General features: G+C 45.9%; 1 protein-coding gene across 7 annotated transcripts in view; it reads left to right on the plus strand.

Annotated features, from left to right (window-relative positions):
- Positions 1 to 12,029, plus strand: part of SNAP47 (synaptosome associated protein 47) — a 190,289-nt gene that overhangs the window by 53,373 nt on the left and 124,887 nt on the right. For 3 of the 7 annotated variants that reach the window (XM_060144446.1, XM_060144448.1, XM_060144447.1), the window contains one exon: positions 6,746 to 10,279. In XM_060144446.1, coding sequence (XP_060000429.1) covers positions 6,746 to 6,892 — 147 coding nt within the window. In that variant the 3' untranslated portion in view covers positions 6,893 to 10,279. Of the gene's footprint in view, positions 1 to 6,745; positions 10,280 to 12,029 lie in introns of those variants that run through there. The other 4 variants (XR_009539724.1, XR_009539725.1, XR_009539726.1 and 1 more) reach the window with 3 other exon arrangements.

Genomic DNA, 12,029 nt, shown 5'->3' on the forward strand with positions numbered 1-12,029 from the left:
CATCTGTGGCTTAGGGCTGGGGACTGTTGGAAACATGGTTTCTCATAGCCAATAAGTACCTTTGCCATGTTAGCCATGTGGCCTTCAGCAGGCTTCACATTTCCCTGAAAAAGTACTATTATCACTTTTTACACAACAGGGTCCTGCCTTAAGGCTTGCATGGGTTTGAAGTGAGGATGAGGCCTGTACTATATGGAGCAGAATTCTAGCACACATTGAGTTCTAAATAAATGTATCAGTGGGACCCCAACTGTCTTTGACCTAGTCAACTCTGAAGAGCCCCAAACTTAATGCATTTTCTGTCTGTTTCATATTCTGAGAATGTCCCCGCTGAGGCATTTACTTCCGCATGTAAGATGAACCTTCAGTTTATTGAGCATTTCACTTGGTAGGGATTCCATTGCTCTCTTAAAAACGTGGTTCTCATCATGGGAAGCTCTGATAGCAGCTTGGCTCTCAGGACCCCTCTCTAGTCCTGGGAGGTGCTTTCCCTGCCCACACCTTGAGTTACAGGGGCCATCTTTGCTGTGGGCCATTGGGGCCATTTGTAACTGGAGGCCAGTCAGCAGACTTCAAGTGAGGGCTAATAGATCCCTGAAGACTCAGCTCTGAGTCTTGCTACACAGACACAGCCATGGTGCCTAAGGCAGGTTTGTGCTCCTCCACCCTCTGCACTGAGAGGGGGTCGTGCGGAAGGGAGCACCGTGGTGGGGGAGCTCCTTAAAAGAGAACCCTGTGCTGCCCCTGTTCATCCACAGAGCATCCTCAGGTCCTCAAGGAATGCAGCGCAGAGGACAGGGTGGGATGCGGGGGGTGGTCTGTGAGTGCTGAATGTGACAGGTTGCAGCTTAGGATATTCTTTACAGCCTCCAGAGCTTTGGCTGAGAGGGAGCCAATTTTTCCCTCTTTACCTTCTTTACAGCATGTTCTACCCCAACTGGTAGAATTGCAGACAACTTGATTTATCCCAGCTCTATTCTTAAATGGTTGCTAGTTTCTCACTGCAAGAAAATTCAGTTTTTCAGTGGGTCAGTTTAATAACAAGATCAAGGCAAATAGTCTAGCTAATACTAACTCACTTTAGGTGCTTAATATTAATATACTCTAAATATACTCTAAATCCTGGAGTTCTGTCATGAGGTAGAGCAAAACATTTTTTTTCAGACTATAAGTTGAGGCAACAACTAGCATATTGTAGACATTTTAGAAATATTAAGGCCCGTACTTGTATGTACCATGTCCTTACACAGTGAAAGCACAAGCTTGGTTGTTTCAGGACCCCCTTGGGGGCACAGCTTACAGCAGAGCTTGGGGCCTCTGATTCCCAGACTTGCACACCTTGATAGCTGGCATGAGGCATACAGTTAAATACATCTGTTTTGATAAGTGAACCTCCTCTACTCCTCTACCATAATTCATTTTCTGTTTTTATAAACAAAATGGAAATGGTTGGAAGGCTAAAATGTCTCCATATCAGCTCTTATATCAACCCAGACGGTGTCTGTGCCACCTTTCTGAGGTCTGTGATATTGCAGAGATGGAGGTCACTGTAGCATGTGACCAAAGCAGAAGGTCTTCCTCTTCCAGAGAGGACAATAACTTCTTCTCTGCCCTGGGGACCATGTGGTGCCTCCCACTTCCTGCCCGAGTCATCTCGGCTATCCCCCTTGCCGGTTACTGACGCTGTGAGTGAGCCCAGCATCCTGCCTGTGGGGAACCAAGCCTCCTGCTCTGGCTTTGTTGAGCGCCTGTGACCCCTGAGCTGAAGAGCACTGAGTGTTTCTCTGGGTTTTATTTCCAAGATACTGCTCCCAGAGGTATTGGCATGTATGTTTTATGTCTTAACTTGTGGTTATGTGCATTATATATTTCTTTGGAGTTAGTTTCTCCTACAACTCAATGTACTATTAATCAGGTAATTTCTGTGTAGGTACAAATGTGGCTGGAAAGATGGCTGGCTGCTGGGTTTATTTATTAGTGGAGCAGAAACTTGGGGAAAAGTCCATTTTGACCCTGGTCTTTGACTCAGAGCCCAGCGAAGTCTCATCTGAGAGGCCAGTTGATATTCCAGAGGCTGGCAACATCATACATTGATGACTAGACAGCTTGTCATCCTGGGCCACAGAAGTAACAACTGTTTTTAAGGTTTGGCCAGACTTCATATTCTCCATTCTTTCCATCCCATGTTATATGGAATGCACATGATGCCATTTAATTACTTCAGTCCCTTTCTTAAAGGAAAAAGACACTGGACCAATATTCCAGCGGTTCTAGTAGTTTGAAAGTTTACTCAGTAATTTTCTTTGCAGACTTAGTAGCTGTAAAGATCTCGTTTATATTTTTGTGGTATTAATTAATTTCAAGTGCAGTTTTGGCAGACCAACCAAGGGTCTCAACAGGCTGCATAGAATGGGTACTATTTTTAAGGCCATCATCTCAGTGAAGCTTTTTCCAAATGAAATTCAACAGGAACCAGCCTTTATTTGGACTGTACACTCAGTAAAATGCTCAACTTTTTTAGGCATGTCAGCAGTTCTTACAAAATAAGTTGTATGTGCCTTTTATTACTGTGCTTATTAAGTGTAGACTCAGGAATGTAGGTGTTCTTGCTTTTGCCACTGTTCCATTTTGGAAAGAGGCAGTTGATTCATTCTCTAGAGAAAGATGGCCATGGAAACGTAGGACACATAAGGTCAGTCACACAAAGTGGCCCTTGGTGGAAGTGCTATCATGTGGTGATGTGGTCCTGTGCTACCTGGCACAGTAGCCACTGGCTACTGAGCACTTAAAAAGCAGTTGGTCCATGACTTCCCTGGTGGCACAGTGGTTAAGAATCTGCCTGCTAATGCAGGGGACACAGGTTCGAGCCCTGGTCCGGGAGGATCCCACATGCTGCAGAGCAACTAAGCCCGTGCACCACAACTACTGAGCCTGTACTCTAGAGCCCGTGAGCCACAACTACTGAGCCTGCCTGCCACAACTACTGAAGCCGCACACCTAGAACCTGTGCTCTGCAACGAGAGAAGCGACCGCAGTGAGAAGCCCGCACACCACAATGAAGAGTAGTCCCCACTTGCCACAACTAGAGAAAGCCTGTGTGCAGCAATGAAGACCCAACACAGCCAAAAATAAATAAATAAATAAATAAATTTATTTAAAAAAGCAGTTGGGGCTTCCCTGGTGGCGCAGTGGTTGAGAGTCTGCCTGCCGATGCAGGGGACGTGGGTTCGTGCCCCGGTCCGGGAAGATCCCACATGCCTCTGCGGCTGGGCCCGTGAGCCATGGCTGCCAAGCCTGCGCGTCTGGAGCCTGTGCTCCGCAACGGGAGAGGCCACAACAGTGAGAGGCCCGCATACCGCAAAAAAAAAAAAAAGCAGTTGGTCCAAGTTCATACTAGCTTGCTAGGACTTCATATAAAAAAAGAATATAAAATATCTCATTAATAATTGTTTATATTGATTTCATGTTGAAATGATAATGTTTGGGGTTGATGGGTTTAAATAAAATATATTATTAAAATTAATTATAGTATTTACTTTTTATTAGAAAATTTGAAATTACAGGTATGGCTCTCCCCTAACTGGACATCTTGCCACAGTTGCTCAGGGCTCTAAGAGCTGACACAGGTTCTGGGGTGTGTGAATGGACTGCCTATTCCTGGTGGGAGCCCTTTTGCCATTTTTTAAGGGTCGTAGGCAATTTCTTTCAGTGTCTCAGTGATGTGACCTCTGAGTCATGGCCATGACATCTGTTGTCCACAGAACGGTCATGTCAGGGCTGCTCTGGGAGCTGGACCCCAAGAGCTTGAGCAAGTCACCCACCCTTCTCAACCTCATCTGTGAAACAGAGTTAGATCGAGGATCAACAGGGAATAGTTAGGGCACATTGCAGGGGTCTCATAACTCCTATCCTTATTTAGGATAACTGGAGGATGAGGAAACAGAAAACAAAACCATGTATATATATATACTTTAATCCCCAGTTTTTCTTTTCTCTGAAAGTGTACGGATGTTGGGATGAGAAAGCAAGATGAAAAGGCCACACAATATTATCAGCAGTGCTTATCTGATAGGCAGTAATTTGCATTTGAATTTTGGAGGAATTTTATTTTCTCCTCTAAGTTCTGTTTCCTGGTTTTCTCTGTGCACTGTAATTATCGGAACAGAACAGGACAGTTGACTATCTGTGTGCACTAAAGGGAATACATGGCTGCCTTGCTGAAAGCCCATCTCCTGCCATCAGTGCACGTGCAAACACTGATTGTTTACAGTTCAGAATCTGGTGGTCCTGAAAGACAGTTCAATTGAAAATAAACTTGACCACATTTTGATATGATTGACAAGGATGTAGAGGTAGCAAAGAGAGCCGCAAGGTCTGTGCAGGCTGATCACTCAACATAGGAGAGAGATTTGACACCCTCCTCGAGGGTGTCAAATCGGATGCAGGTGTGTGACAAAGGGGACATTTTATGCAAGTTCCTGGTAGAACGGCCTTATTATCACACTAAAATGGAGGTAATGAGGAAGGAATAGTTGACCAGAGAGAACAGCATGGAAGGACCTGCCTAACATAGTGATGAGTGGTGACTTTTTTATTATGCTCTCTGGGCCTCAGCCATATGAGATCATAGAAATGAGAGATGGAAAAGACCTCCTGTATTAGGTCATCCAGCCCATCCCCTCCAGAGCTGACTGACCCCACAGTGTACTTTCCAGAGCTCCGTCCAGTTTTTCAAGTGACTCAACTGATGGAGTTTCCACCAGCTCCCAGAAGGTGCAGAAAGGTGGTGTCTGAGACAGCTAACTTGGATCTGGATTTATTCTTTCTCATGACGAAGATCCCAGCGATGATGCTTTGTTCAAAGAGAGATGTGGGGGTGAATCCCACCTCTGTCACTAACTTGCGGATGACTGCGGATGACCCCAGCTCACCTCATCTCCACATCCCCCTCCAAAAGTGGGGGTGCTTTGCTGGGCTCCTTCAGTCTGAGTGTTCTAAGACTTGGCGGCGGCACCTTACATAGCACTTTATGGTTTTCACAGCTTGTTCACATTTGTGATCTCATTTGAGCCTCACCATTCTTAGGGCAGGAGTTGATCTTATTATCCTCCTGGCCATCTCCCTGCCTTTATTGTTTCTTGTTAATCAGATGAAGCAGTTCTCCCGGGCAGTGGGTGCTGGGCCAGGTGGTCAGGGATTCCTTTTGATTCTAAGCACAGAGCTGCTTCCATTTGACCTCACGGGTACTATTATGCCTTCTGAGACACCACACGGGTACAGTTTACTCTCCTTGAGGTGTGGCCTCCTTTCCCGGCAGTAGCACTGCTCAGGATTGTCCCAGGCCTCCTGTAGAACCTAGAGCTTTCTTGCCTGTGTTGCCTGTGTCACCTGGTGGGACCTCTGGGAGCAGGGGGCAGGATTTCAGTGTGGAGTATGATATATTATCAATAGATTGCACTTGGGGTCCTCTGAGGTGGTCACCCAGGCTGTTCACTAGTAACATCCATCCCTGTGTGATAAAGGACTTTGAATGGATCTGTAGGCAGGTTCATCCACTGGGAGTTAGTAAGCAGGTCACCAAGGGCTCATCTTAATAATTCAGATTCTGCAGTTCCTTTTTCTTGACCTAACCAATGATCTGAAACTTTCCCTAAAAGAAAAGAGGTATTAACATTTATTGCAAGTAGTTGGTCATTAAGATTTCTCTTAAAATCATTACTTTTTGTTTCGGCTTGGGGATATTAAATTTTTAAACCAAGGTTCAGTAAGTATGTAATTAAAGTACATTTCACAATGCAACTAGTCCCAATAGAATTGTAATACAGTGCTGCTCTTAACTAGTTTATGAAACTGTATGAAGTATGACATGAGTCACAGAAATGGGGACGAGGAGCTGCCATCCAGCCTGGTCGGCTCCCTTGGTCTAGCCATGCTGGAGCAGCCCTCCACACTGTGGGCGCCATCCTCCCCTGTGGCATCACTGTGTGTTTATGGCATTTCTGAGTGTCCTCCACGTGTCTGCGCCCACAGATATCCTTTTTGCCTCTCCACAGAACCCTGCCATCTCCCAGTTTTTCTCAGTAGGCCCACGGGGTTATGTTGTGTAACTGCTTCATCACCTTGGGTTATTTGTGCTGTGTTTTGTTCTGCCTTTTGTATTTGTATGTGAAATATTTCAAACATACAGACAAAATGTTTTGCCTTTCTTCTTAAATTTTGTTTTTCCAGCTTCAGTCTGCAGTTAGGCACTTGGATGCAGAAAGGTAATGAAAACAATGATTGGGTGAGAGCTGGAACTCAGATCTGAGTTGTAGGATCCAGATCCCTGGTTCTGCCCTGTGCTGCTACTGTTTGCAGGAATTCCACGTGGATGTGGTAACATTCCCAGCAAGGCTGTCAGGGTTGGTGAAACAGCAAACCGTGGGTTGGAAACAGCAGTGCCGCAGGGGTGCATCTCCTGGGGCTGTGTGGTCAGTCTCCTTGCTTATGGCTTGGAGCAGGGCCAGAGAGCAAATACATCATCTTCCAACAGCTCTACCTCGCTGAAGGTCAGTGCCAGAAAGTGGTAGAGCTGAGACCCAAACCCAGGGTCAGAGCTGCAAGCTCTGGCTCTGCTCAGAGTGTTCATCATTCCCACTGACTTACAAATTTTCTTAAGTACTGTAAAAATAATGGAAAGAAATATTGTCTGTTTTTGAGAGTATAAGAAAAGGCACCCCTCCTATCATTTGTGCTTCCCTTGCAGATCCTGAGGAAACTAAAAGATCTCGCGTTGGATGCCGAATCAGAGCTGGAGAGACAGGATGAGGCCTTGGATGGCATCACTGCAGCTGTGGACCGGACAACCTTAACCATTGACAAGCATAATCGACGAGTGAAAAAACTGACCTAGAAGGACAAGAAAGCATAGAGGTGACTGCTTTTGTTGAGAATCACTTCTCTGAGTACGTTGTTCTCAACTCCTGCATGCTTCCTTTGAGATGAAGACCCCAGGAAGTCATTCCAAGCGCCCTGCCCCAGGAGGTGCACAGCTGCCTCAGGGTGAAGGGCTGCTGTTGACAGCTGTGAGCAGCTTAGCTTGGGGTGATTGTGGCTTCCATCAAGGGATTCCCTTGCAGGGAGCCGAAAGTGCAGCTGAAGGAGAGGAGTTCTGCCTGCAAATACAGCGAGCCGCTTCCTCCCAAGGCCCTCTCGGGCTGCTTGTGGAGTCAGGAGCACACACGCATTCAAACATGGGCTGAGCCCTATTGAGGTGGCCACGACAGCAAGGCGGCTCTTCATTCTGAGGGTGGGCTGCACCCAGCACTCAGGGACCACTTTGCTTGGCCACAATCCCAGGTCTCCAGTGGCACAACTAGCTGCATTTTCATCCTTTTTCCATTCTTGATAAGCATAAAAAGGTTGGTTTAAGTCTCCGTGAAAGAAATCTACTTATTTCTAACCCTCTGCCTATCTGAACACTCTAGGCATATCCTATGTCAGCAAAATCTCTTCTCCAGGATCACATTCAGGTCTGAGCCTGCCTCTCCTACATGGGCTGCTCAGCACAGACCCCACTGCCTTCACTTTGTTCCATTTTTCTTTGGTGAACAGGTCAGTTTCTTTTTGGTTGTATTATAATTTCGAACCAAAGCTGAGTCTAGTATACCTCAAGGTCATCCTATAAGCACCTGAAATATTTTCACTGCTCAGTTTTTAGTCAAACATGAAAATAGTACATACTACACCTATTTTAAAAAGTGTTAATTTTTGCTTTTTTGCCCCATTTCTACCCGGAAACAAAAGAGAAGTGCTAGCTTTAGAATATTTTTTGAAGCTATGCATTGATGCTGCTTTTTGCTTGGTTTTGGGTATCTTAGTGTGTCCCTGGGAGAGCCCCTCATGGGGAGACAAGAGGAAAGTAGAGAAGTGGGTGACCTCCCCCGATTCTCACAACAAGCCACCTCCAGACTGCTTTGAAATAGCATCCCAAAGAACCTTGCACAGAGAGGCTCATTTAGACCTTGTAGAGATGTTACTTTGAAGCGCCTTTCCTACAGCCCTCCTGGGATGGCGCTTGCAGCCCTGTGCTGCCTTGCTGCACCACTCCACTTGCATACTAAGTCCTGGATCGTTTTAAGAATTAATTCACAGATGCAGTGTAAGTTTTCTGGGGCTGCCCCAACAAAGTGCCACGAACAAGAGGCTTACAACAATAGGAATGCACTTCCGGAGGCCAGAAGTCCAGGATCGAGGTGTAGGCAGGCTGTGCTCCTTCTGGAGACTCTAGGAGAGGATCATTCCTGCCACTTCTAGTTGCTGGTACCTCCATGTATCCCTGAGTTTATGGCCACATCACCCCAATCTCTGCCTCCATCGTCATGTGGCCATCTTCCTGTGTTTCTGTGTCTCAAATCTCCCTCTCCTCTCTCTTATAAGGATCCATCCTAATCCAAGGTCATCTTATCTTGAGATCCTTACCTTGATGACATCTACAGAGACCTCATTTCCAGATAAGGTCACATTCAGAGATTCCCAGTGAGTATGAATTTTGGGTCACCTAGGGATGCCCAGCCTTGTCATAGCTGACCCATTCCAAAAAGACATGGAAAGTAGCACTTTTAGAAAGTAATGTTCATAGGGGTCTTTCAGTTCTTTCCTGTTTTGCAATTTGGTATATTATATTCCTAGTCTCTGTTTGTCTTACTTGGTTAGTACTTACTAACCTCCAAAATGACAGGTGGACCTTTTCTGTCAAGGTTTCTCACGCTAATGCAGCATGTGAGCAGTTTGCTCTTGACCTTTCCTGGCACATCAAGTGATGGAGCTCTTGGAGCTCATGGTCATTCCAGGGGGTCTGAGCCCCCTGCAGCCCCTTCTAGTGCTTGATGACAGGGAGGTCGGGGAGGACACGGTAGGTGTGAAGATGTGTCAACAAGGACAGTTATTGAGAGCTCATGCCTAGAGGCAGCGGCAGCTGGATCACGTCCCTAGGGAACTTGGAGGAATGCTGGAGGAAAGGCAGCTCGTGCCCTGGGCACAGGGCAAGTGCAGGTGTGCAGGCTGCGCCCAAATACTGTAGCTTCTCACAGCAGCCCATGAAGAGTGAGTTCCCCTGAGGTAGAGTATGTGGTTCTCACCGTGGCCACACACTGGGCTCATGCCAGGAACTCAGAAGATACAAACACACACGCACACACACGTGCACTGACCCCAGACCCCTCAGTGAGAATCTCTGAGGGTATATACATTACCCAGATGTTTCTAATGAGCAGAAGGGGAAGATCCACAGGCCAGGTGACTTACTGCCACTAGACCTGCTCTCTCTCTACATCTAGCTCTAGAGAGCCCTGAACAGCTGAAATGAAAACGAATCTGTCCCACTCATGATGCTCTTCTGAATCCAGGTGGGCACTGCTCAAGAGTTCCCAGTGCAGCCTCCAGCGGCCAGCCAGCCTCTGCTTGTCCTGAAAACAGATACCACCCAGCACTCATGTGGCATCAGGGCTGTACACACCTCGGCTGCTAACAGGCCTCTGGAAAGCAGGGGGCCAGGACTCTTGGTGATCCCTCGCCAGGAGCAAGTCCTGAGCTCTCTGGGCCTCACGCTCTCCTAATCCATCACCTGGGGATGCATAAAGCCCAGACACTCTGGGCATGAAGGTGTGTGGTACAGAAGACATTGTACTGTTAGAGGATTATTCTCCAGGCCTTTTCTCTCCCATGAATAGTTAAATTGATAGAGACTATGGTCTGTTTATGTGGAGACTTACAGTGTAAAAAAAAAAAAGGCCATCAAGGGCCATTTTATGCTATTTTTTTTAACCTTGGCCCTAGAGTTAACTTTTTTAACCTTAACCCCTTCCAGTAGCAGAAAATCCATGTGCCAAACTGTTAGTCACCAAGGCTGAAACAAAATTGCCAGGAACCGTGTAACACCAGGCATTGATTCCCACGGCACACTGATTCCCCACCCCAGGTGCACTAATTCCACCTCCCATTGCTCCCTCAACTTATGGTGCACTGACTCTGCCTCCACACTTCAGGACACGAGGGGGAACAGATATTATGATGCTCCTAGAAGCAGTACCAGGGGAAGGAGATGAGCAGGTAGGCTGGTGATCTTTCCTGCCATCCTCAGGCAGCCCAGGTGGTAAGTGCCATGATGGTTAGAACCAAGTGGATCCCATCAGGTGAGTAGATCCTCTGGAGAGTGGCAGGAAGGGCACACTGAGCCTGTTGGCATCATCATCGCTGGTGTTTGGATCAGGACCTATTGTGTCTCCTGTTTTGTTTTTTACTTTCCACTCTCCATTTCCACTGCATTTCCACTGATGTGGAGTATGTCCTCTAACATTGACATTGGGTTTATGTGTGGGGTCAGGCTCACCCACATGAGTACCAAACTCTATTTGCCGCTGTTTAGCCTGTGACTGAGGGAATTATGAGGGGATTATGTTAGTTTCTTGTCACCCTGTAAGGTGATTGTACTTCCTAAAACATGTAACACTTTGAGCTCAGTTTTACACTCTGTAGAGGTGGGCAGAATACAATACCCACGTCTGATGCAGCTGTGAGACCAATATTGAGCTGAAATGAAACTGCTTTGACATTTCATCAAAAATGGCTGATCCGGGCTTCCCTGGTGGCGCAGTGGTTGAGAGTCCGACTGCCGATGCAGGGGACACGGGTTTGGGACACGGTTCGTGCCCCGGTCCGGGAAGATCCCACATGGAGCGGCTGGGTCCGTGAGCCATGGCCGCTGAGCCTGTGCTCCGCAACGGGAGAGGCCACAACAGTGAGAGGTCTGCGTAACGCAAAAAAAAAAAAAATGGCTGATCCTTTTGTTTGTTTTGTTTCTATATAAGGGTCAGGTAGAAAATACTTCATCTTTCAAGCCATATGGTGTCTGTTGTGAACAAATGGGCATGCTATGTTCCAGTAAAACTACCTGTGAGATTAGAATTTCATATATGTCATGTGTCCTGAAATGTTATTCTTGTTTTGATTTTCTTCGTTCAACCATTTGAAAATTCAGACATGTCCTTAGCTTGCAGACCATAGGAGAACAGACTGCAGGGCTTTGTAGTCACCTGCCCAGGTGGGTGTGTTCCTTTTGAGGTTTCACATAAAGTTGTCCAGCATTGTCTGTCCTGGAGGGCAACTTACTTCCCTCCTCAGCCCCAAACTCAAGCATGGCCTGAGCTCTTCACATGCCACTGCTGCTGGTGGCCAAAGCTGAGCCTAGGGTTGCGGCTGGGAGGGTTCTGGGTATTTTTGCCATAAAAAATAAAAAGGGCATAATGAAAAAGACAAAAATGGCATTATGAACATGAAAAATTAATGACAAAATCTTTAAAAGATTTTATTGTGGAAAATGAAAATACTAAAAATATTTTAATACAATTAAAATGTGTGTAGATTCATGGTTATAGTTGTATTTGGGTATAACTTAGAGGAAGTGATGATACTTCCTTTCTCAAAGTCAGTCATTAGGGATTCAGGATCTAATGTCAGTTGTAAGTTCTTTACGATATAAAAAAATCTGTTGTCTCTTCAGGTTTTTCTGGAAGTAAAATAACAGATGAAGGATGCTATTTCTTATCAATATATTTCTTGTGTATAACTGGTAGTACATATCTGGACTACATTTAAATGTTCCATCACATGTCCAGTTCTTATATTTAACCAAATCATCTAAGCAAGATCTGTGCCAAATGCCAAAATTCTGGTCACATCATGTACTCCGCTATCAAATAGCAAAAACGTTTCACCATTTTCAAGAAACTTATGCTCATGAGGAATCACGTAACCATTTATTTTTGTGAGGGATAGGAGGTCCTAGATTCTTCTTTTCCCTCCGACTTCTAATATTGCATAAGGTTGGTAAAGAAAGCATTAGAGAACAAGCTGCCATATCTAAATTAGCTAAAGAATCGATAATGCTCTCAAAGACTGTTGTGAATTAGTTACTTTATCTTTTATGGCACAATTGCCATACAGCCAATTAGTTGTGTGACCGAAATGCTTGCAGCAAAGATGCTTACAGC

The sequence above is a fragment of the Lagenorhynchus albirostris genome, chromosome 3, assembly GCF_949774975.1.
Source record: "Lagenorhynchus albirostris chromosome 3, mLagAlb1.1, whole genome shotgun sequence".
In the NCBI taxonomy this organism is placed as follows: domain Eukaryota; kingdom Metazoa; phylum Chordata; class Mammalia; order Artiodactyla; family Delphinidae; genus Lagenorhynchus; species Lagenorhynchus albirostris.